Raw genomic sequence first — 26,243 nt, 5'->3', positions numbered from 1 at the left:
GAACCTCAGAACCTGATGTTGCAGGAGTAGCCAGTGGCAGTGGCTGGGGACAGCAGAGAAACATCAGAGGGAGACAGTAGCCAGCAGCGGCAGCAGCGACACAGTAGCCAGTGGTGGCACTGAAGCAGTAGCAACAGAGAAGCATTGGCAGAGAGACAGTGGCAGCTGAGGGTGGGGAGGCGAGAAGCCCAGGTGACTGCCCCCCACCCACTCCCAGCAGGGACCTGAGAGCCGGGGGGCAGCAGGGCTCCGGGCAAGGAACTACCTGGAGAGCTCTCAGCCCCCCACACTGCCTCTCTTCAGTTGGTGGATGCGCTCCTGATGTGGACACACCCACCGACACGAGGAGGGGAATGTGGATATCAATTAATTAGTGCGGTGGCTGTAAGTCAACCTAACATAAGTTGACTTAGGGCTGTAGCGTAGACATGCCCTTAGTGTGCAGAGGAGATATACACCGAGTGACCAAGGATAGAAAAGGGAGGTGGCACAAGCCATTCCTTGGGGGAGGAGCTACATAGTAAAATGTGTTCAGACACTTTCATCTGTGATTGGCCACAGGTTTGCACCACAGTGATTCACATGCTTGATCATTGCCACTCGCTATGTCTAGGAATGACCCAAGAGACCTGTTCCCCTGCTACCTAAAGGAAACCTGCTGTAATGCCAGTGTTGACATACCCTGTCGCTTCTGCCTGTGCAGCTCTGTTGGGACGTTCTCTTCTGTTCCATTTTCGCTGTCAGGCTGAAAAAAGAAAGCAGTGGTATAAGCTTTATGTTATTTTATTTATTATACCTGAGCTGGTGAAAACTGAGAGGACAATGGAACTCTGCCAGTTTGCACCAGCTAAGAGTTTGGTCCATCGTCTTTTCTACATGCTTACACAGATCAAAAGCAGCCAGTGATTTCACGCTAATGCACTTACATCTCCTTATTTTCTTCTTCTTATTATTATTGATTACTTGTACACTACCCGTAAGTGTGTCCCAGGGTCTTAGAGTCCAAATGAACCCTACATACTCTATAGAATAGATACATGGAAATTATTCCTGTTTCAAAGAGTTCACTATCTAATTTTAAATGTGACATGACCAATGACAGGGGAGATGGGCAAGGAATGACAAGGGTTAGAGTAATAAGATCATGTTGTTACTCACTATGTGATTATATTGAAGGTTCCATTAATTTTACTCTCATGATAATTTAACCCATTTTTTGTAGGTAAATCTTAGATCATTTTTGGTCATCATGATTTCTGATAGCAAAATAATACTGTGTATGAGAAGGTCAATGTGGGTAGGCTTGCTCCCGCTCTCATTAAAATTGATGGCAAAACTCATTGGCCTCACTACAAGGAGGATTGGGCTCATAATTATATGTGCCCTATCGATGGAAATGTTTATTAAAGGGATATTGCAACTATGAGCAACCATGCAAGAGTTGTTGTTTTGTAACCTGAGAGCCTCCAGCCTGTCAGACAATGAGAGACAACCAACACACAGAATCCCACCTTGTTTTTATTACAGATCAGCTCAAACCAGCTCCAGTCCATCACCTGGAAGCTCTGTGAAAGCAGAACACCAGGGAAGGTTGTGGATGAAAGATGTCAACCTAAAGATACAGAACTTCAGAATAAGCCACACCACTTATCTATCTAAGGTTCTTCTATGGCCCTGGTATCTGAGCACTGCCCAATCTTTAATGGATTTCTCCTCACAACAGCCCATAAGATAGCATCATTTTACCAGTGGGGAGTGGAGGCACAGAGACACTAAGTGACTTAAACAAGGTCACACTGCAAGCCTCTGGTAGAGTAGGGAATAGAATACAGCTTCTCCCAAGTTCCAGGCTAGTGTCCTAACCACTGTTCCATCCTATCTCTTGCTCCATGCCACTTCAACATTTGGCCAAGAGCGTTTGACACACATAGTCATTTGTCTAAGCTGATAGGGGAGCATGTGGATCTAGTGAGAAGACACTGCCTATGAGGTCCTCCCACCTGAGTCTCCCAAAGGCTGTGGATTTGGGCTAGGACTGACCCTGCTGTAGGACCTCTGAGGCCTGGTCTACACTACAGAGATAAGGCAGCCTACGTTGACCTAATAATGTCAGGGTCTACACTACAAGGTCCCACCTGCCATCGTAACTCTCCTGCTATGTTGACTGAGGGCTGGTCTACACTACGCAGTTAGGTTGACATAAGGAACCAAGCTGTGAAATTGACGATGCTGCCCTGCTTCCCGGAGAGAAGGTGGGGAGGCGGGGGGAGCCAGAGAAGCTGGACCACGCTTCCTGGGGGCAAGACGCTCAGAGCGGCTTTCCCCGCTCCCAGTTGGGAATGGGGGGGGGGGCAGTCTACTGGGAGCTTTGAGCCTGTGGGGCAGCGGGGCTGACAACAAAGCTGAGAGATCAGCCTCTCAGCTCCCCACATTGGCCCTTTTAGGACGGCGGAAGCGCCCCTGAAGAGGATGCACACCACTGACCCAAGGAGGGCAGTGTGGACATGCACCACTGCAGTAATTACTGCCGTGGCTGTAAGTCAACCTAATATAGGTCAACTTAGGTTTCTAGTGTAGACATACCCTTAATAACTACACCTCTGTGAGAGGCATGGTGTTTATGTCGACGTAGTTAGGTCGATGCAGTGGCAGAGTAGACACTGTGTTGCTTGTGTGGACTTAAGTCGACTCCACGAGGCCTCCCACAATGACCCATTGTGACTGCTCTGGTTGCCATTTTCAACTCCTCTGCCCAGCAGCCAGGTACACAGGAACAAGCCCCTCCCTCCTTACAGGACTGCTAATTTTTTTATTTTCATTTCCTGTTTGGTCGGTGTGGAGAGCTCACCTAGCAACTGGCCAACTGAGCATGCCAGGTCCATGCTCCAAATGCGCTCTAGCCTAGAGTACACAGGAGGTGGTGGATCGCCTGGGTCTGTGGGGAGAAGAGCCTGAGCAGGCACTGCTCCGATCTAGCTGTAGAAATGTGGACATGTACAAGCAGATCTCTTGGGTCACAGGGAGAGAGGGCTACAAGAAGGACCCGCAGCAGTGCCGAGTGAAAGCCAAGGAGCTGTGTCAGGCCAGAGGAGACCAGCACTGAGCACTCAGAGGCTGCAACTCTGCAGCATGCAACATCTCCAATGCGAGCCCCCTCCCACCACCTACTAATGCCGCTGGGCGGGACAGAGACTCGTCTGGCTCTGGCAAGGGAGTGGGGCCTAGAGAATGGGGGTGTCTGGGAGTTCGGACTCCTGGGTTCTCTCCCTAGCTCCAGGAGGGGAGTGGGGTGTAGAGGTTTGGGGGGGGGGTATATCATTCAGAGATCATAAAAACAGGTGCATTTGCAAGATTACATTACTCCACTCACATCATGGTTCAGATCAGGGTACCAAAAATACACTGGCAGGAAAGCAACATACATTGCTGGGGGGTCATTATTAAAACAGTCTTTCAAAGCCTCCCTGAGCCGTGTAGCTCCCTGTCGAGTTCTTCTTATAGCCCTGGTATCTGGCTGCTCAAAATCAACAGACAGCTGGTCCACTTCCACCCTACATGCGGGGGAAAATTCTCTCCCTTTGTTTCACAGATATTATGAAGCACGCAGCAGGCAGCTATAACCATGGGAATATTTTTTTCACTGCAGTCTAAGCTAGTGAGTAGACTGCTCCAGCGCCCCTTCACACAGCCAAAGGCGCATCAACCATCCTTCTGCACCTGCTAGCTGATTGTTGAAGCGCTTTTTGCTGCTGTGCACGTGTCCAACTTCATGAGCCATCGGAGTGAGGATAGGCTGGATCTCCCAGGATCACTGTGGGCATTTCAACATTTCCAGTGGTGATTTCTGTGGTCCAGAAAGAAAGTGTCTGCTTGCAGATTTCTGAACAGGACTGTGTTTTTAAAGATACGTGCATCACGCACCGGCCCGGCCCATTCCATGTTGATGTCGGTAAAAACATCCACAGTGATCCACCAATGCTTGCAACACCATAGAAAAGTATCCCTTGCTGTTTATGTATTCTGTGGCAAGGTGGTGTGGTGCCAAGATAGGGATATGCGTGCCATCTATTGCCCCATCGCAGTTAAGGAACCCCCATTGCAGCAAAACCATCCAGTACCTCCTGCACGTTGCTCAGAGTCAGAGTCCTTCTTAGAATCATAGAATGATTGCAGAAGGCAATCTTAGTAGACGGCAATCAATGGCCCTGCAGACTTGGATCACAGCAACCCCCTAGGTGGATTTCCCAACTCCAGATTGATTCACAACTCAACGGTAGCAGTCTGGAGTTGCCAGCTTCCACACAGCGATCGCCACTCACTCCACTGTCAATGCAGCTCTCATTTTGGTGTCGCTGCGCTGCAGGGCTAAGCACAGCGCCTCTCAAAATTGCTGGAAAGTGGCGTGGCACATACAAAAGTTCTGCAGCCACTGCTCATCAGCCCATGCCTGCACAACGATGCGATCCCACCAGTTAGTGCTTGTTTCTCAGGACCAGAAACGGTGCTCCACCATGTTCTTCTGCTCTGTAACTGCCAACAGCAACCAGGAATTGTTTGTTACCATGGCTTCCAGCTACTTGAAAGGAAATCGCCATATTCCATGCTCCTCTGGTGGCTCTGGAAATACTGCAGGATCAGGTGTGTTGTTTTCGCAACGCTCACCACAATAGTGCAGAGCTGTGCGGGATCCAGGCTTGTCTAGAGATGGCGGATGCATGGCTATACTAGGCTTTTGAAAACAAGCATGAAATATTATGGGATGTAGAGAAAACTGCATCATGGGACATTCATGCCATGTTCCCAGTCACCCCTGCGAGAATGTTTTGCCCCCATGAGGCATTGCAAGGCCTTTCCATAACACCCGGTACTAGATTCTAGCAAGTTGCACCGTGGGTAGCAACTGCTCTCTGCATTGATGGAAGTGCTACTAGTGAGGACATGCTCCGCCGACACAAGGAGTGCAGTGTGGACACGCACAACTGATTTAACTACTGCAGCGGCTGTATGTTGACTTAAGTCGACCTCATTGTGTAGTGTAGACATGCCTTGAAACAGGAATGCCAGCCAAGGTCTAAGGAGCCCAGTGGGGGACAGGGAGAGGGAACTGGCGCTGAGGATATGGGCACTTAGCTGAATTTTTTTTTAAACCTGGGGGTCCAGTTTCCCCCAGCCCAATAGCAGGAGTGCAGGGTTTTATCAGGTGTCTCTGGATCCCCCTCAGGTGAAGGACTGGTGGCATCCCAGTCAATTGAAAACTCTTTGCTTCAGTTTAGGTAGCAGTTCATCCACCTATTTCACAGGCCATTACTGGCATGCTTTCGACAGAGGCATGATGGCACAAGGGACACAGAGCAGCCGAGTTCATACAGGGGTCTGCCAAGTAGAGTAGAGCATTTTTATATCATACCCTCGAATGCACTGGCACCGTTCTTAACGATGGGCGAAAAAAACAAGTGGCGACACAGAGGCAGGACGTTTGCATCTTTGCCAGTTTGTGGAACTTAATTCAAACCTTTATTTACAGAGCTGGTGAATAGCTTGGCACCCCTTAAGACAGCTCATCACACAAAGGAACCATATGGTGTGTGATTAGAACGGCTTCCTCCTCAGAATACATCAGTTCTGATTGTAAAGATTCCCAACGCATATTTTGCTGCACAAATAGGGATGCGAGTCTGTCTCCTGGCCAAATTTCTGCTTGAACAGTTACATGATGCTTACTTAAGTCCACTTCCTCCCTCAGTTTGAAGCTGTAGAAAGAAGTCTTAAGTTCCTCTCCTAAACGATCGTGGTTTTGCTGTGCACTGTTAAACAACTGTGCCATGTTGCACCAAGAGGAGGCTGCAATTCAGGAATTGGTGAAGTTGGTTTGTTTGCAAAGAATTTTGGGACCCTTCTGGATTGCAGATACTATATAAATATTAGACGTGATGTATTGAAAAGTGGGTAAAAAATGCAAGCTGTTACATTAAATCCTAAAGGGTTGCCTGGTCCTACTTGCCCCTAAGGAAAGTGTGTGATCTATGTCCTATGCAGAAAGCCAGGCTAGAGCAAGGTGAGTTGAGTTGGGCCTCTCTGATTTAGGGAGCAGGCAGCTTTGTCTCTCTCTGTTTTGAGGTTCTTGTCTTAGGGTTCTGGATTCTAAAAAGCAAAGCAGTGTTACGTTGCAACCTTCCTGAAAGAGCACTTTATGGTTTTTATCTATCTTCTTTGTGTGTATGCTGTGAACATAACCTAGGATATCCAATATTTTTGTTCAATATACGCTCTCCACCCAAAGCACTGGGGTTAAGGAACAGCATGCAAAAACAAAACAAAAGGAGATACTTTCTCCCTGTTAGTAATCAGTTGTAGGAAGTGAGGAGCTGGTAGAACCAGAGACCTGATGCTTTTAGCTCCTGATCTTGGACAACCTATTAACTCAGTAAAGCCGCTAGTACAGACAGGGTGAAAATCACTCCTCATCACACTAAGGCCAAGTAAACAGGTTTAATGTGGGGAAATATGTAGGGGTCAGGGGGAGAAAATTGATGCCCCAACCCAGTCCACCAACAGCTGTCTATGATAACCGCTCTATGCAAAGATTCCCAAACACTGGTTCTAGCCATTGGCCCCTCCTCCATCTTGTTCCTCTCTAGGTTCCTCTCTGCTCCATTGTATTCAGTACTAGTGCAAAGTCCATCTCAGTGGTGCAAAGGGGTTGGAGAGGTCTCTCTCTCCTTAAACCTGCTCCGGTGAAGAACAAATCCACTCTATAGGCACTCACACTCTGAAACACAGTGGGAATGCCAGGTGCCCATTGCACGTAGAAGATCTGGAAGTTACGGCCCGACACAAGGAGCTTCTGTGCCCTGTGTGTGGTGCTGAATCGTGCTCCATGATGAGGAACTGCACAAGAATGTGTGCTGCGGAGTGTGTATGTGTGTGGGAGGTCTATTGCCCAAGAACCCTACAGTGGGGTCACAACAGGCCACAACCACTTCGCCCTGCGGGCTATCTTCATCTTATTATTTATTTCTAGTGCAGTTGTACATTGAGGCCCCAATGAAAATCAGGATCCCATTGTTCTAGGCCCTCTAGATACACACAGAGAGCAAGAGGCAGCATCTTTAAAGAGCTTACAGCCAAAAAAAAGAAGTATTATGTGGTCTAATCATTAGCATACTGGACTGGGAGTTGGCAGACATGGGTTATAGTCCTTCTCCCTACACTGACCAGTTGTGGTACCTGGGGGGCAAGTCATTTCACTTCGCTGTTTCTCCACCCTCCCTTTGTCTTGTCTATTTAGACTGCAAGCCCTTCGGGGCGGGGACTGCCTGCTACCACGTGTATGTCCCGCACCTAGCACACTGGGGGCCTGCAGGTGCTGCCATAATAAATATTACCCCTATTTGCCAGGTGGGAAATGAGGCACAGCGAAAAGACATTTTGCACAGGAAGACGATGGAAGAGGTGAAAATTGAACCTAGATCTGAGTCCCAGCTCTGTTTTAAACAGGAGACGCCATTATCATAGCAGCTGACGCTTTTGTCCAGAGATTGCCCCAGCGCCTGCTTTCAGGGTACCGGGAGCTGGATTTTTGTCCACACTGTGACGTTGCAGTCTATATGGTTTTATAAAAATATGCTAATGAGTGAATATAATGTAACTGGAATATGCTTCATGCAAAAGGTCTCTTGTAAGGTATGATTACAAAGCTTATAATCTACTGAGTGTGATTATTCTATTTGTATAAATGTACCACTCTTGTATCTGAAACTAGAAATATGAAATATAACCCTGAGGGCCTATTGTAATTATGCAAAGTGTGGGCCATTAATGGTGGTTTGGAATCTTGATGACTCCCATTAACCAGGACATTTGTCTGCAGATGGCTGTGGTTTACTTGTAAGTTTTCCTGCATATCTGTGTGCTGGCAAGTGGGCAATGAAGTCTTGCAGTGACATGTGATCATATCACCAGACCTGGAATCCATCTTTAACCTGGTGTCTTTCCATTGAGAAGGAGGGGGTGGAAACCCAGAGAGGGACAAAGGATTCCCGCCTTATGCAAAAGATATATAGAGGGGTAGAACAGAACAAAGTGGAGGAGCCATCATGAAGAATTCCCTAGCTACCACCTGAGCTGGAACAAGAGCTGTGCCAGGGGAAAGAATTGTGCCCAGGCCTAGAAGGTGTCCAGTCTGAGAAAAAAATGTACTGAAGCATCTCTAAGGGTGAGATTATCTGTATTTAGCTTGATTAAACATAGATTTGCGCGTTTTATTTTATTTTGCTTGGTGACTTAATTTGTTCTGTCTGTTACTACTTGGAACCACTTAAATCCGACTGTCTGTATTTAATAAAATCACTTTTTACTTATTAATTACCTCAGAGTATGTATTAATACCTGGGGGAGCAAACAGCTGTGTATATCTCTCTATCACTGTTATAGAGGGCGAACAATTTATGAGTTTACCCGGTATAAGCTTTACACAGGATAAAATGGATTTATTTGGGTTTAGACCCCATTGGGAGTTGGGCATCTGAGTGTTAAAGACAGGAACACTTCTGTTAGCTGCTTTCAGGTAAACCTGCAGCTTTGGGGCAGGTAATTCAGACCCTGGGTCTTTGTTGGAGCAGATGGGAGTGTCTGGCTCAGCAAGGTGCTGGGGTCCCGAGCTGGCAGGGAAAGCAGGGGTAGAAGTAGTCTTGGCACATTGGGTGGCAGCTCCCAGGGGGTTTCTGTGATTCAACCAGTCCCACCCAAGCATAGCTCACGGGGTGAGTATTTAAACCAAACTAGCTAAGCCGCCGATAGCCTAACATGGTAAGAAGGTAGGAAATGTGACATCTTGCTCAGTTTATGCTGAATGCGTTGAGTTGGGGCTACACTTACTGGTCGCCGTGGGTTATTTCTGCAGTCAGTGGAGCAGGACATTTAGCTGTCTATGCATTTATAAAGGATGGCTACATTGCAAAATCCAGCAGCTCCTCAAGTTGTTCTCATTTGACCCAGTGGACAGGGTACAAATCCCACAATAGGAGACCTATGTTCAGATCCTAGGTCTCCTGGCTGACCTTGGGCAAGTCATAATGACACTGATCTCCTTTGAGGCTGATGGAAGGAAAAGTGCGATATAAGAGTTAGGTAGGGTGACCAGACAGCAAATGTGAAAAATCGGGACGGGGTGGGGAGTAATAGGAGCCTATATAAGAAAAAGACTCAAAAATCGGGACTGTCCCTATAAAATCGGGACATCTGGTCATCGCAGAGTTAGGCGTTGTTATAAACCAACTGAAAACCATCATAAAAGTTGAAGGTTGCTTACTGAGAGATGGACGAATGGGTCAAAATTAACTTCCATCGAAGCATGGGTAGATGTGGTGACAATTAGAAGTAGGAAGCAGAAGACTGTAATGCCCAGGGATGGCATTTCACCCAATATTTTATTGCAGAACCTGAATGAAAAATACAGCAAAAGGTTAGGAATTTTTCTATTGATTTATATAGTGAAAATCACTAATAAACCCCATTGAAAAGCACTATTTTCAATCAAATTATGGGCACTGTAGTGCTAGGTGAGCAACAAGCCACAGCGAGGGGGAAATATTTATTTATATAATGTACTTCCTTTTTTCTTTCCTACCACATGACTTTGTCCTTCAACTCCCTTTCCCAGGGTATCCTGGCCCTAAAAGGCTCCCTGGCTTTTTTTGTGCTTGTAGTACTTCTCCCTGAAATGTGTCAGCTCTGCTACCTGCCAAGGGAGAGAAAGGGATTCCTTTCACTGTTGTTATACATACTGGGGAGCACATGGACGTGCCATTCAGGGATTGGCAGATGTTGTCCACAATGGATAAAGAAAAAATGGTCCCTGCCCCAGAGAGGTTTCAGTCCCAGGACAAGACGGAGCGTCTGGTTTTTACCAGCAATGTGCTATGAGTGCCATTCTCATGACCAGCATTGCAGTTACTAACTTGTTGAGACTCAACTAGTCTTGTGGCTAGGGAAGTTGAGTGGGACTCAGGACTTCTGGGTTCTATTCCTGACTCTGCTGTGCACCCTTGTCTGCATCACCTCACCTCTTGTTTTGCTTCTGTTTCATCTCCCACTCTTTGTCTTGTTTATTTAGACTGTAAGTTCTTCAGGGCAGAGACTGTTTCTTACTGTGTGTGTGTACAGCACCTAGCATAATGGGGCCTCTAGGCATTACGCTAACAACAACAATAATGTTCAGGAACAGTGAAGAGTTTCTAAAAGGTCTCAGCTTCAAGCTAGTGTTTATATTCACCTCTATGTAAAGGATGAACGTAAGGCCAATGCACCACTTTCAACGCGGTATGTTTCCGGATCTTCTTCCTAGAAAAGGAGGAAATGAGCCTGCTTTCCTGGAGAAGCCATCCACGGGGATACACATTTGTAAACTAGAGAAGGACGGCATTGTGAGGGGCAGGAACAAAACTCATTCTCAGTAAAAAGGGACATGATGTGAATGAAGAGACAAAAATTAAAACCCAGCAATTTTTCAGATTTCTAACACCAAGTATGTTGGGTTCATTTAATCAAAACATTGGAAAATGTAGAGGAATTTTTTTTGTACAAATGTTTGTTTCCTTCTAAAGACTCTTTTTCATAAGGGAAAAAAAATAAGCAGCTTATTTTCTTGCTTACACCAGTATACATCTATAGTAACGCCACTGACTTCAATGGCGTTACTCCTGCTCTACATTGGAGTAAGCAAGAGGAGAATCAGTGTAATCATAACTAGTTTGGAGCTATTGGGCCAAATTCTGCTTTTTGTTGTTGTTATTTACTATTTGCATTCCTGTAGTACCTATGAACCCCAGTCAGGGACCAGGGATCCATTGTGCAAAGTCCTGTACAAACACACACAAAAAGACAGTCCCTGCTCCAAAGGACTTACAATGTAAGTATAAGAAAGAAGACAATGAATACATAGAGCCTGTCATAACTATAAAGGGAGGGGTAACAGCTGTCCTGTGTACAGTACTATAAAATCCCTCCTGGCCAGAGACTCCAAAATCCTTTTCCCTGTAAAGGGTTAAGAAGCTCAGGTAACCTGGCTGGCATCTGACCTAAAGGACCAATAAGGGGACAAGATACTTTCAAATCTTGGAGGGGGGGGGGGGGGAAGGATTTTGTTTGTGCTCTTTGTTTTGGGTGGGTGTTCGTTCTCGGGACTGAGAGGGACCAGACATCAATCCAGGTTCTCCACATCTTACTAAACAAGTCTCTCCTATTTCAAACTTGTAAGTAAATAGCCAGGCAAGGCATCTTAGTTTTCCTTTGTTTTCTCAACTTGTAAATGTACCTTTTACTAGAGTTTTTATCTCTGTTTGCTGTACTTTGAACCTGAGGCTAGAGGGGGGGTCCTCTGAGCTCTTTAAGTTTGATTACCCTGTAAGGTTAATTTCCATACTGATTTTACAGAAATGATTTTTACCTTTTTCTTTAATTAAAAGCCTTCTTTTTAAGAACCTGATTGATTTTTCCTTGTTTTAGATCCAAGGGGGTTGGATCTGTATTCACCAGGAGTTGGTGGGAGGAAGGAGGGGGAATGGTTAATTTCTCCTTGTTTTAAGATTCAAGGGGTTTGGATCTGTATTCACCAGGGAATTGGTGAAAGGTTTCTCAAGGCTTCCCAGGGAGGGAATCCATTGGAAATAGTGGCAGCGGACCAGGGCTAAGCTGGTAGTTAAGCTTAGAAGTTTTCATGCAGGCCCCTACATTTGTACCCTAAAGTTCAAAGTGGGGATACAGCCTTGACAGAGCCTGATAGGGTAGCCCAAGGAAACAAAGAGATAGTACTGGTTAGCATGACAGGCAGTGGTCTCTGCACACCAGCAGCCTAGCTATTGTTAACATCATGGCAAAAGAGATTTTTGAGGAGCAAATTGAGGGTGGATAATGAGGTCGTTTTGCTGACCTTTACAGGGCGCCTCTCCCAGGTGGGAAGGGCAGCGTGGGAGCAAGTACGAAGGCACTTGTTTGATAATTTAATAAGTGGGCAATGGACATTGGCATTGTGGGCCGATTGGCAGTGGGAGCTGACATTTCCATAGCAAATGAGAGATGGTAGGTAGGGTAAGGATAGGCTGTGAGGGCAGTGCCCTGAAAGTGAAGTCAAGTAGGTTATGTCTGACCTAATAGAACAGGCCAACCAGCAGAAGGATGCAAAGAGAAGGGAGACACAGTCGAAGTGTCAGGCTACAATGATCCTTGAAGCAGCCTTCTGAGGGGATGTGAGAGGGGGCAAGATTGCATTTGTCAAGGCCAGAGGGAAGGATGTGGCACTAATTGCAGTGTCGGATGACGAGAGCCTGGAGGACAGAGTGAGCTGTGTGGATGGATAGGAAAGGCTGTATCTTGGTGATGTTATGCAGAAAAAAGATTTAGACATAGCCTGGGTATCATGACAGAGATCTGAATGGAAGATGCGGCCCCAGGTGATGGGCCCGAATGACAGGCAGGATGGTGATGCTGTCCAAAGGGCTTGAGAAAGGAGGATGAGGGAGGGTTTGGGGAGAAAGATTACGAGTTCTCTTTTAGCCATGTTGAGCTTGAGCTGACATCCAGAAGGAGAAGTCAGTGAGACTGGCTGAGGCTTTAGTTTGGACAGAAGAAGACAGGGCTGCAGTACAGATGTAGATCTGTGAGTTGTCAGCACAGAGGGCAGGTCAATTTGTATTTGTGGATGACATTGCTCAGAGATAAGCTGTAGATGGAGAAGATAAGGGACCAAGGGCAGAGCCCTGAGGAAAGCTGGAGAGGGGGATGAGGAGGATTCTCTGAAGCACTTGCTGAAGGAGCGATTAGAGAGGTAAGAGGAGAACCAGGAGAGGACTGAGCCACAAAAGCCAAAGGAGGACAAGATTTCAAGAATAAGACCATGGCCCCCTGTGTTGAAGTGGCTGACAGGTCAAAGAGGAAGAGGGTAGAGAACTAGTTCTGAGATTTAGCTAGGAAGAGGTCATTACAGCCTTTGGTGAGAGCGGTTTCAGTGGAGTGCTAGGGTTAGAAGCTGTATTAGAGAGGGTCTAGGATGGAACTGGAGGAGAACTCCAGACAGTGATTGTATGTAGTGCAGTCCATGAGCTTAGAGATAGAAGGGAGATGAGGAAGTGGTTGGCGAGGCAAGTGGGGGCCAAGAGGGATTAAGATGGGAGGACTACAGCATGTTTGTATGGGGAGGGGAAAAGCCAAGGGAGAGTGAGAGGTTCAGAAAAGAGTATGGGAGCAGATGCAAATGGGCATGGGGGAGACCAGGAGATGGGATGGGGTCACAGGGGCACGTGGACAGTAGGAGAGCAGCCAAGAAACTTCTGTGTCTGTGACAGGGAAGAAGGAGGAAAGAGTTGTAGGAGGCAAAGGGGGAAGGTGGGCAAGTGAGGGGAGGGGGAGATCGTGTCCTATTTTGCCCATTTTCTCTTGGAAGAAATTGGCAAGATCCTGTGTGGAGAGAAAGTGGAGGCAGGAGGAACAGAGAGTTTGAGGAGTGAGTCAAAGATGGTAAAAAGGCAGCTGGGATTGCAGGCATGAGATCTGATTAAGGTGGCAAAGTGGACTTGTTTAGCTAGGAAGACGGCAGAACTGAAGGAGGAGAGAATGAATTTGTAGTGTAGGAAGTCAGGCTGGTCATGGGATTTCTGCTTGAGATGCTCGGTGTGAGGGCAGGCACAGAGGATATGGATGTTGGAGGAGAGCCAGTCACACTGGTGTAAATCCAGAGTAACTCCACTGGAACAGCTCATAAGGAAGTTATTTTGGTAAGACAGAGGTGGGGCCAGTGATGCCCAACTATATGGACCCACTTGCCATTCTGTCCTATGGATGGCGAGACGCTGATGTCCTGAGTGGATCCTTCTCTCCAGACCCTAGGGAAATCATTAATGCACAGCCCAGTGCCTTATGCTGTGCACTGATACCAGTATTTAAAGCAGCATCCCTCACACCAAGCCAGGACCTCTCCATTCAGTGCTGATTCCAGGGGAAGAGTGCCCCTCGCTGACTAACAAACCTCACTTCATGAAATGTTAGGAAAGTGCTTGTACTCTCCCATCCCACTGCCAGGCCCATCACACACTGTGGCTGCAGGCCAGACAAATTCACATGGAAACATTTGCACGCTGTATGGTACTTTATGAAAGACTCTCTGTAGTCTTCATGCAAATTCTATGAATCCATACGCCCAAACTCTTTGAAGTCTATGAAGTATAGGGGAAATGTATGCCGTTAACTGTAGGCACATTCATACATCCACAAAACATAGAAGAGAAGCATATTTATTATTACTACTATTAGTACTACTACTAATAATTAATAATTTGTATTGTTGTGGCACCCAGAGGTCAGGGCTCCATGCGATATGCAAACATATAACATAGAGACATCCCGTGCTCTGAAGAGCTTACAGTTGAAACAAACCACAGGTGGATAAATAAATAGATGGGGTGAGGAAACAATGAACCAATACTGATCATCATGAAAAATAGCGGTCGCGCTGAGCATAAACAGTGCCTTGTGAAATTTTGCATTCCCCGTTCCTCCATTCACAATCTTGTGTGCAACTACAAACACTCTGGGTCAGAATCTTTCCCCAAATACATCGTCAGGGCAGCCACATAACTAAGAGCAAATGTCCCATTAGCTGTATCTTTAGTAGGCGCAGTTAGTAGCTTGCCAAAGGAGACATGCACTAATTGTGTTGCATCTGAAATGTTTTTTTTACCCACGAAAGCTTATGCCCAAATAAATCTGTTAGTCTTTAAGGTGCCACTGGAATCCTCGTTGTTTTTGTGGATACAGACTAACACAGCTACCCCCTGATACTAATTGTGTTATCACTCAAACATAAACATTTATTTATGTATTAGGTAAACAGTGAGGTGTACATTTTAATTATACAGTATATCTAAACAGGTTTCTAAATTTATCTTGTTTCAGAGCAGGACGGTGCAAAGAGCTGTCATATGCTTTCTTGTTTGCATGTGAATGTGTAGTAAGAAAGATTATTTTCCTGCTGAACAAGTGCATTGTTTTGATATTCTCTATTATAATGTTTCCTTCCGATACATTATGGTTATATAGCATGCCATTAATAAATAATAGATCTAAATTTCCTGGGATTACACCAAATCTGAAATTAAGCAAAAATTAAGGCAATGGTATACAAGCAAGTTAATTGCACTATTGCAGGCCTGCACAACTCGTAAAGCAGCGAGGGCCATATTACTCCAAAGAAAACAACTGAGGGCCGAACCCACCCCCCCCCCAGCCCCGCTGAACCTCCCCCCAGCGCCGCTGAAACACACACACTCCAGCGCCGCCCAGCCCCCAAAAACACAACACACACAAACCCCTGCTCGGCCCCACCATCACACCCCTCTTCACCCCGTAACCCCCCGCTGGCTTGCTGCGTTCCTCCTAGTCAGTCCCCCACCCACCACTCGCCTCCTTTCACCTCCTCCCTCCCCTTCCAGAAACCCCCATGCCCGCCCGTAGAACCCCTGTTGGCTCACTGCTCGCCTCTTTGCCCACCCGCCGCTTGCCCACCCGCTCACTTCCAACTCGTCACTTGCCCCCTTATCCCCTCCCAAGTATTAAGCCTCATTCAAAGCCCCAGGGGTCACTATATTACTGCACACAGCAGTCAATCAATGCAGTTGTAGATAAATCTCTGCATTATGCATTTTTGTATAACTTTTATATGACTTTGTATTGAACCTTGGGGCCCCTAAGGTAGTATAATTAAGGTAAAAGAAAAATGTCTTTTTGGCTAGAAGTAGAATAAGATCTTCCCCCCACTTTGTAATCAATTGCCTTGTTGAATGAATGAGGTGTGAATGAGGAAAGCGTGGTAGGCAGGCACCTCCAGACAGCTGCAACCCTTGGAGAGGGGATGGGAGCCAGACCAAGGACAATCAAACTTGTCAAGTGGGCTGACTAGAGAAGAGCAGACATACTGAGGGCCTCAGGGGTTAGAAGCAATCACCTTCCTTTGGGAACACCCTCTTTGCAGCATTGGGACCACCCCCAGCCCAGAGAAAAGCAGCAAAAAGCACCAATTTTTATGAGAGACAAGATCAGTGGAACAGGTCAGCCATGACTCGCCACTCGCCTCCTCAGCCCCCTCCTCTGCCGCCGGCTCACTGGACCCCCCGCCACTGCCCCCCTGCCCACCTCCTCAGCCGCCGGCTCACCTGCCCCCCCGCCACTGCCCACCCGTTCGCCTCCTCAGACCCCCCTCTGCCACCGGCTCACCTGCCCCCCTGCCACTGCTCACCCGCTCGCCTCCTTAGCCCCCCTCCCCCGCCGCCGGCTCACCTGCCCCCCCACCATTGCCCACCCACTCACCTCCAACTCGCCGCTTGCCCCCTAACCCCCCCCAAGTATAAAGCCTCATTCAAAGCCCCAGGGGTCACTATATTACTGCACACAGCAGTCAATCAATGCAGTTGTAGATAAATCTCTGCATTATGCATTTTTGTATAACTTTTATATGACTTTGTATTGAACCTTGGTAATATGTTATAGCGGGCCCCTAAGGTAGTATAATTAAGGTAAAAGAAAAATGTCTTTTTGCTAGAAGTAGAATAAGATCTTCCCCCCACTTTGTAATCAATTGCCCTGTTGAATGAATGAGGTGTGAATGAGGAAGGTGTGGAAGGCAGGCACCTCCAGACAGCTGCAACCCTTGGAGAGGGGATGGGAGCCAGACCAAGGACAATCAAACTTGTCAAGTGGGCTGACTAGAGAAGAGCAGACATACTGAGGGCCTCAGGGGTTAGAAGCAAACACCTTCCTTTGGGAACACCCTCTTTGCAGCATTGGGACCACCCCCAGCCCAGAGAAAAGCAGCAAAAAGGACCAATTTTTATGAGAGACAAGATCAGTGGAACAGGTCAGCCACAACTCGCCTCTCGCCTCCTCAGGCCACCTCCCCCGCCACCAGCTCACCTGCCCCGCCGCCACTGCCCGCCCGCTTGCCTCCTCAGCCCCCCAACCCCGCCGCCAGCTCACTGGCCTACCCGCCACTACCCACCCGCTCGCCTCCTCAGCCCCCCAACCCCACGGCCAGCTCACCTGCCTGCCCGCCACTGGCCTCTTACCTTCTGCTGGTTCTCCCGCCCCTTGCCGCTGGCTCACCCTCACTCCCCAGCCTGCCACTGGCCTCTTCACCACCCCACCCACCTGCCCACTGGCCAGCCAGCAGTTGGATTGCCCCACCCCGCCGCTTGCCTACTCACGCCCCCCGTGGGCCGCACAGTGAGCCCACAAGGGCCACATGCGGCCCGCGGGCCGTATGTTGTGCAGGCCTGTACTATTGGTTATCACAGCAAAAGTCGCCTGTCACATCAGATCCTTTGTGCTGGGATAGCATGAAATGAAACTTAGCGCAAAAGTATTATTTCTGCAGAGCATGAAGCTTCTCTCTCAAGCAGCCTGTTGGGTCTGTGGTAAGTCCCCTGTAGGTTTGTGTTTCAAGGTAGCTTTTAAGTGATCTCAGCAGCAATCATGTTTTATATGTACATTATAAAAAAACAGTGGCTAGAGGTAATAAAACATTTCTGAGCCACTGTGTCAGCGTGACAAATATAGTGAAAGAGACTAACACCCTTGGAGACTGAGAGCATGATGGGAGAACATAGTAAACGTCAGTAATTTCTTTCTTTCTTCTTTCCCCTACCCTAGACATTCCCTGACCCACCCAGAGTTGTTTAGATCTAACTCTGCTTAGTCTTGCCCCAAAGGCAATTCAAACAAGGTTTAAACAATCTCTAATCACTTTAATTTTGAGTTCCCTAGTCCTTCCTACTTTCTCTCACAAACTTTCTTTCTGCGTTTCTCACATTGTGAAGGCGGGCAACTAAAGTCCTAACAGAGTTGGGCAGAAAGTGATTTTATTTTCCTAAAGAAAATTTCTGCCAAACCAAAAAGTTGCTTCTGTCAGAATTTCCAGCAGAACATTTCAACTGTTCACTGCAAAACCCAGAGATAGAAACCTGAGCTCGTTTTTGATTTTCAGCAACCACACACTGATAATCCAACAACACATTCAACATTTTCAAGAAAAGCAGACAGTTTCCACCCATTAGAGCAAACCCCCAATTTTAGGTTGAAAAAAGTTTCAGTGGGAAATATTCAACCAGCCCTCACTCCAAGGCTGATGCAGATGCCTTGGCTGGCAAGGTGTCTGTACTCTTTCATCCACACATCTCTAAGCTGCAACAGCTAAGAAAGCAAGAAAGACCCAACTTTGCTTCCCGCTCTGTGTCCTGCACTACAGCATTTGACAGTTTGCTGTCAAATCACTGGCTGAAAACAAATTTGGCTCGCGGATACAAAATAACCCTAGAAAACATATACCAGGGAACCAACCTTAGCTGGGAGAGGATAATTTGACTTTCCATGAGCTGAGAGCCGCTCTTCTTCATTCCCAACTTCTGAGAGTTTGTCAGAAGTGTCACTGAGTCTTTAAAGTGCCTCTTACAAACCCAGCTTAACGTTTCTTTCAGATGAAAAGGCTGTAAATGAAACCCAGGTGTGTAATCTGCTTTACCTGTCCAGTTTTCCCTGAGGAAAGCTCCCTGAATTCAACTCGTGCCGTCTTAAAAGTCTTTCTCCCTTCCACTAGCTGTCTGCCTGCTCCCAATGCAGGATGTTCAATGAACTGGCCAGGTTATCATTGCTGCATGGAGAATGGCTGGGGTTTGTGACTGGGACTCCTTTCAATGCAACCTCAGTGGCATTGTTACAGTAGACAACATGCTAGGCATTTTAAGGCGTCGTTTCCTGATACCTCTTACCAAGTAAGTATATTATTTTTTCCCTACATGTGATCAAAGTCTCCAGCCCCTTTTCTGCACATTGCTCCAGCAAGTGGCTTAACTTGTTCTGCCAGCATTACTCATAGTATTTGTTTGGATTAAACAAAGTGTCATGAAAGTGGTAACTAACCTGACAAAAATGAGGGCTGGCCAGCTGCCCCGGGGTGCTCTTCTTTATGAAATTGCAATGGAATGATATTTACTGCCTTTGATTTAATCACCAAGGGGAAAGAATATGAAAGTTACACTGATAGGCCAGCAGGCTGGTTGCTTTTCAATGATTCACAGAGTTCGAGCAGCCCCATGTGTAACAGGAATATTTACAGGTACATGATACATCACAGCATCATTGCAGGCTGCGATGCACTACTGTCGGCAAAGTCTATGTTTAACAATGGCCTGACCCCAGCCTTCCCAGGGGCTCATGCTTTTAGGGAACAGACGGCCAGGTGCTTACAAAGCTCTGCCTAATGTATACACAAAATGCAACTTTGTAACTGGACTTCATAAGCACCTGTGAAAAAACTGCACCATTAAATCCAATGTCAAAGCATCGGGTACGTACTCAACAGGCGATGTCAGGGCTGGTGGCCAGTCACGCCTCCTAATCACACTGCTAAGTGCTTTTTTCCTCACCTCATTCATAAATTACAATCACATAACCGGAGGCTGTAATCATGCCAGATTTTACAACTTCAGACAGATCTGGCTGGGTCACTATTTGGATGAAGGAAGCCAACAGAAATTTCATGCACTACAGGAAGGGTTGTTAATGAGTCAATAGGTGATAACCTGGTCTCTGAGTCAGCTGGTATTATTTGTAAGCATTTCTGTAAGGGTCACAGGGCCAAAGATTACAATCGGTTGTGCTTGGTGCTGCACAAACACAGATAAAGTGGCACTCAGCCTTAGCGAGCTTAAACTGAAAAGGTGCAAGAACCGATGAAAGGCTGGGGCTGCGACATACCAGCAAGTGAGCGTGGAGTGGTTTAGCCCAGCTTTGTTAGTTTCACGGTTTGCTGGTGTTGGGAATTAATAGTGAACCGAATGCTCAGTATGGCATTTGGGAACACCGTGCTGCTGACAGCCCCTACCTTCACCACTGTGCAAACCTGGGGCAGTTTTACTGTCTGGAGCAAGAGTAACCTGCCCTGCCTGCTCTGTGAGCCCAGTCAGAAGGGTCAGGTGGGTGAATTGCAGCATGGCCACTGTCGCCAGGGGCAGAGGAGGTTAATGAACTGGTCTAGAAGGGCAGCCAAAGTGGTTGCCCAGAGACGGGTAAGATTGGGAATGGCTTTCCCCATGAACCTTTGGGTACCACATATGGGAGAGAGGCCCCATTGCTTGCCCCCAAGGGTGGTGCGTAATGGAGGCTGAGAGAGGCTAAGACTCCCCAAACCTCATACCACCGGGAGGGGAGGCAGTGGAGGATTTGGGGCCCCTGGAAAAATCTCCCCCAACCATGCCTCTGGGATTGGAGGAGCTCGTGCTCCCTGCCGCGGCCCCAGGGCTGTGGTGGGGTCACAGAGCTTTTCTGGTCTTGAGGCCGCAGCACCGGAGCAGGGGGAAGGAGTGAGCAAGGGGCGGGGCCTTCGGGGAAAGAGGCCGAGTGGGGGCAGAACGGGGATTGGAACCGGAGAGGGGCTGTGGGGGAAGGGGCAGAATGGGGGATGGGCTCCGGGCTTGGCACTCCACTTTCTGAGGGGGAAACAAAGGGAAGCCACAAGAGCGGTCATGTGACCCTCCCCAGCAGTATGTTTCGGGGGCCCAGGGCAGCCGGCAGAGAGGTCAATCTCTATGGGGCAGGGGGCAGGACTGGGGAAGACCCGGCTGGTGGCTCCTACCCTGTGCCAGACTCAACTGCTAGTCCTGGCTGGGCTGGGGAGGACAGGACTTCCTCTTCCCCTGCATAGCATCCGGGACCGGATCAGACTCACCCCCAGATTTCTCCCCCAGCTGTAGGAAGCTCTGCAACTTTCCCCACCCCGGTGTTTCCTGCACCCATCACTCCTAAGCTTCAGGGGGAGGGATCCCTGTACAGGGAGCTCAACCCCCACGCATCCAGACCCCCTCATACTCAGACCCTCCCACTGTGCCTCATCACCACCACCCCACACTCAGAAACCCCCCCCCCCGATAAGACCCACTCCCCCTGCACCTGGACCACCCTGACGAGCCACCCACACCCAGATCCTGAGCCCACCGAGCCCCAACCACTGCACCTAAATCCCCACCCCACTGAGCCCCACTCCCCCCACACCAGAGCCCCCACACTGAGCTCCCCACATCCAGACCCCCCTGCTGAGCTCTATCCCCCCCCAGACCCCATCCTGCTGAGCCCCAACCACCTTCACCTGGACCCCCTGGCAGAGTCCCATTACCATTGCACCCAGAACCCCCCCCAACAAGCCCCTGTGCATCCAGATTCCCCTCACACACCTGAATCCCCCACTGAGCCGCCCGCTTCCCGATTGCCCCACACAGAACCCGCTCAACCTACACCCGGAACCCCCTACACTAAGCCCCTCCACACTTGGATCCTGCCTTGCTGAGCCTGGTGCATCTGGCACAGAGGGGCAGAACACTGGGGTATTTCTGGGGCAGGCCCAGTCCTTGTGTTGTGTCAGGGTTGGGTGCAGCCTCACCACTGATTCCGTGTCCCGGTGGGGTGGAGCTGCACAGTGATCTCCCACCTCTGTACAGCCAGTGGCCTGTGCTCCCCAGTGCCATGCTGGAGCCTCCACATTCATCTGACAAATAAACTTTGCAAAATTTTGCAGAATTTTAAAATATTGTGCACAGAATTTTATTTTTTTTGGCGCAGAATGCCCTCAGGAGTTCTCCATGCAGTCCTTGCACCCAGAAGAATGCAAGAACTGTGATTGTGATGGGCCCTTACACGGAGGTTGTATGGCGAGTGACTGTTTCATGCACCCCCTCCACGTACACCCCACATCCCCACAGTGGACCATCATAATCTAATAAAGCGAGGGTGTAGCCCACTAACCCACCCCACCCCTTATTCCTCACCAAGAACACTTCAATCTCCCTGGACACTCAATAACAAACTTAAAAGTGGCAATTCTTCAACAAAAAAACTCCAAAAACAGACTCCAACAAGAAACTGCAGAACTGGAATTAATTTGCAAACTGGACACCATCAAATTAGGCCTGAATAAAAACTGGGAGTGGATGGGTCACTACAAAAAGTAATTTTCCCTCTGCTGATACTCACACCTTCTTGTCAGCTGTTGGAAATGGGCCACCTTGATTTCATTGGCCTCATTAGTACTACAAAAGTAATTTTCCCTCCCTTGGTAGTCACCCCTTCTTGTCAACTGTTGAGAATAGGCCACTTCCACCTTACTTGAATTGGTTCGTTAGCACTGACCCCCGACTTGGTAAGGCAACACCCAACTTTTCATGTGCTATAATATATATTCTGCTTACTGTTTTTTTCACTCCATGCATCCGATGAAGTGGGTTTTAGCCCATGAAAGCTGATGCCCAAATAAATGTGTTAGTCTCTAGGGTGCCACAAGGACTCCTCGTTGTTTTTAGTGTTGTCTGAGTAGCCCGGGAACGTATGAGCTCATTCCTACAAGTGCCAAGTGCCCTCATCTCCCATCAACTTAAATAGGGATTGCCAGCATTCTGCGCCTACGCCAGCAGTCTCAGCTATGCAAACAGTGGCCAATGTTCTGATTTCAATTGTCCATTTATGTTCTGAGATACCCATCACCATGTATCTAAGTGCCTATTGGCTGCCATGCTTATTGCCCCTGGTAGTTATTGAGCTATTTTCTCTCAGACATGCATGGGGAAAAGTCTATGGTGCCAGCACCTGAGAGGAAAGAAAAGCAGGGAGAGAGGAATTAGGAGAAGCTAGAGACTTAAGTCCAGCTTTTTAAAGGCATTGAGGTACCTAAACATGCAGATAGGCATCTACAAGGTTGTTCAACAATGCCTCGGTACCTAACTCTTCTAGAAATTGAAATCAAGAGGAGTTAGACACCGAGGTGCTATAAAAAAAAAATCACACAAGGCGCCTAAATACCTTTAAAATCTGGCCCTTACTACACAAAGGGTTGTGACTTGAGAGGGGCAAAAATTTTCAGCTGAAGCTTTTCTCTTGCCTAGAAATGCTGATTTGGGTTGATTGCTTCATTTCACACACAGGTGCCGTGTTGGGCAAATTGGCTTAGTTGAAAACCAACACACCAAAAGTTTTGGAATGATCAGAATGACACATTTTGAAGTTTCTAAAATGAAATGTTTTGATTTTCCAGGCTAACGTCATAAGGGGAAGTAGGCACCATCCACAAAAGCAATGAGGAGAAAAGAGTGGAGTCCCTCTTATAGTCAATAACACTGCGGTTAGGACAGTCATGTGGGATGTGTGAGATCCCCGTTCAAGTCTGTGCCCCAGAGTGTCTCCCACATCCCAGCTGAATGCCCTAACCCTCAGGCTCTTGGGTATAAAGAGCACATGGGCATCACTTCCTCCTCCTTAATTTCTTTTCTTTTCTTTTCTTTTTTAAGCTAAAAATGCCTGAAATTGACATTACATGTTTCATTTTGGGATGAATGAAACCTTACTTTTGTGCTGCTTTTGATTCACTGAAAATTTTAAAAATGTTGGTTTGGGGTTGCCCCAAAACTTTTTTTTTTTAATTTTGGGCTTGTCAGTGAACTGAAACATCGGTTAGTCGCCAAGCACTTGCTGTAATTGGCCATTGGATCAAGGGACCGGATTGACAGCTGGTCGCAATTCTGCATAGCTCATTTGGTGTCAGTGGAGGTTGTGATGCAGTAGGGAGCAGGGCAGACTGACCTGGGAATGTCGTCTAGTTTTACTGGGACTGTCTGCATGGGGGATGGGATAGCAGGGTGTGACTTTACTTGAGGGACGATAGCTGAGCCTGTAACCTGAGCCAGGAGGAGGATGGGGCCAGGTGACACCTTCTGCCCAGGAAACTGGACAAAGGGTGGAGGAGGAGCTGGGGGAAGGCTGGGTGAGACGGCTGGAGGGAGTTTCAGTTTGGAGCGGTCTGGGGAAACGGAGGGAACCCCAGGGTTGGGGGTCTAAGCTCCCTGCCCCCCAGAGGGACCTGACTGAGGGGTCCTGGTTGTACCTACAAGCTCTGCTTGGGACTGTGTTCCTGTCATCTAATAAACCTTCCATTTTACTGGCTGGCTGAGAGTCACGGTGAATCGCAGGAAGAGGGTGGTGCTGGACCCTGACTCCCCCACACTCCATGACAGAGGTACACTAGGATCTGGCCCAAGGTCTTTAAATCTAACAGCATCAACTGTGCATTTATTTTAAGAGACCAGATTTCTGGAGCCTAAAGCCATAATTTAAGTGTGAATTTTCTTTTGCAGTTCACTGTTCTTTCCTGTCCGCCAATATGGACTGGCTTTGCCTCCATGCTATTATTCATTGACCAAAACGTGACTTCTGACAGGGTTATAATATGACTGGTGAGCAGACAATGTTTATTTCAAACAGAAAACACAATGACTGTAAGAAACACACGCCCATGCACAACAATAATTCATGGGAGAGTTTGCTGTAAGGGTAGGTGGGGGAAATTGCACTGACTTTAGATAACGCATCTCAGTGAGACCAACATAATGTAAACAAATATTAATCAAGGATTCCTGGCTCAACCACTTGGTGATAAGGATTCAGGGGGTAAAAAACAGGCTGTGACGCACTTTTCTGCTCTGACTTTTTGAAAATGAGCACATGGGATCTGATTATGCCTCGGTTATTCCAGTTTTATGTCAATGTAATGAAAGTTGCCTGCACTGCCCTGTAGTGCAGGGGTTCTCAAACTGGGGGTTGGGACCCTCAGGGGGTCATGAGCTTATTACATGGGGGGTCGTGAGCTGTCAGCCTCCACCCCAAACCCTGCTTTGCCTCCAGCATTTATAATGGTGTTAAATTAAAAACACTTTTTAATATATTTATAAGGGGGTTGCACTTAGAGGCTTGCTATGTGAAAGGGGTCACCAGTACAAAAGTTTGAGAACCACTGCTGTAGTGCAGTGCTGTGGCAAAAAAGGCTAATACGATCCTTGGATGTACAGAAAGGGGACTGTCAAGTAGAATCATAGAATATCAGGGTTGGAAGGGACTTCAGGAGGTCATCTAGTCCAACCCCCTGCTCAAAGCAGGACCTAATCCCCAACTACATCATCCCAGCCAGGGCTTTGTCAAGCCTGACCTTAAAAACCTCTAAGGAAGGAGATTCCACCACCTCTCTAGGTAACCCAAGTAGAGAAGTGATCTTTGCCTCTGAACATACCATTGATAAGAAAATAGTGTGTCCAGCCCTGGTGTCCACAATTCAAGAAGGATGTGGAAATAATAGAGAAAGTTCAAAGGAGGGCCACAATAATGACCAGAAGGCTGGAAAACAAGGCTTATCATGTGAGGCTTAAGGAGTTTAAGCCATTCAGCTCATCGATGAGAAGCCTGAGATGTGACTTGATCACTGTATGTAGATCCTTACACATAGAAAAGAGAGCTGATAGCAGGGCCAGGGTAGGGTGGCAGAGGAGGAGAGCGTCTCAACCTTGTTGACAAAGGCATAACAAGAGCCAGTGGCTGGAAGCTGAAGTTAAATAAATTCAACCTTGAAATAAAGACACAGTTTCCTAGCAGTGAGAGCGATTAAACATTTGAACAGGAAGGAGGTGGGGTCATCATCACTTGGAGGTTTTAAGAGGAGATTAGATATCATTTACTTTAACGCAGTTTCTGGAAGAAATTCAACAACCTATGTGTGTGGGGTACGGTAGGAGGGGAATTGGGCTGGATTTGTTTTCACCACCATCTAAAGCACCAGAGCTGCCCCAGCTGGAGCTGGAACACCGGTCAGGGTGGGTCAGTGCTCTGTGGTGGTACAGAGAATTCTCTTTTTAGATGCTTGGCTCGTACATCTTGCTCACATACTCAGGGTCTGACAGATTGCTAGCAGTCTGAACGAATTTCCCCCCAAGGTCAGATTGGCAGGAACCTTAAGGTCTTTCTCTGCAGCGTGGAGCATAATTCTTCTGCTGGGATCATCTGGACATAGCTCAACTAATCAATTCCCAGGCATTGCAGGGATCAAGGACATTGGCAGCACCTCAGTCTCTCCCTGTGGCACAGAACAGTTTTGTCTTCTGAGGTCTGAAATGCTTTAGCCCAGGTCTACATTAGCGGGGGGGTCGACCTAAGATACGCAACTTCAGCTATGTGAATAGCGTAGCTGAAGTCCACGTATCTTAGGTCAACTTACCTGGCCGTGAGGACGGCGGCGAGTCGACCGCTGCCGCTCCCCCGTTGACTCCGCTTCCGCCTCTTGCGAGCTGGAGTTCTGGAGTCGACAGGGAGCGCGTTCGGGGATCGATTTTATCGCG

The 26,243-nt window shown here is 47.8% G+C and overlaps 1 protein-coding gene across 6 annotated transcripts in view; it reads right to left on the bottom strand.

Annotated features, from left to right (window-relative positions):
- Positions 1-26,243, bottom strand: part of ADGRF5 (adhesion G protein-coupled receptor F5) — an 87,581-nt gene that overhangs the window by 35,589 nt on the left and 25,749 nt on the right. For 5 of the 6 annotated variants that reach the window (XM_034766630.1, XM_034766631.1, XM_034766627.1 and 2 more), the window contains 2 exons: positions 9,311-9,440; positions 682-745 (listed from right to left, as the gene is read on the bottom strand). In XM_034766630.1, the coding sequence (XP_034622521.1) occupies positions 682-745; positions 9,311-9,440 (194 nt within the window). Of the gene's footprint in view, positions 1-681; positions 746-9,310; positions 9,441-18,562; positions 18,696-26,243 lie in introns of those variants that run through there. The other variant, XM_034766632.1, reaches the window with a different exon arrangement.

This window comes from Trachemys scripta, chromosome 3 (genome assembly GCF_013100865.1).
Source record: "Trachemys scripta elegans isolate TJP31775 chromosome 3, CAS_Tse_1.0, whole genome shotgun sequence".
Lineage (NCBI taxonomy): Eukaryota > Metazoa > Chordata > Testudines > Emydidae > Trachemys > Trachemys scripta.
The sequence above is the reverse complement of the archived record's forward strand: the minus strand, read 5'-3'. Positions and strand labels throughout refer to the sequence as shown.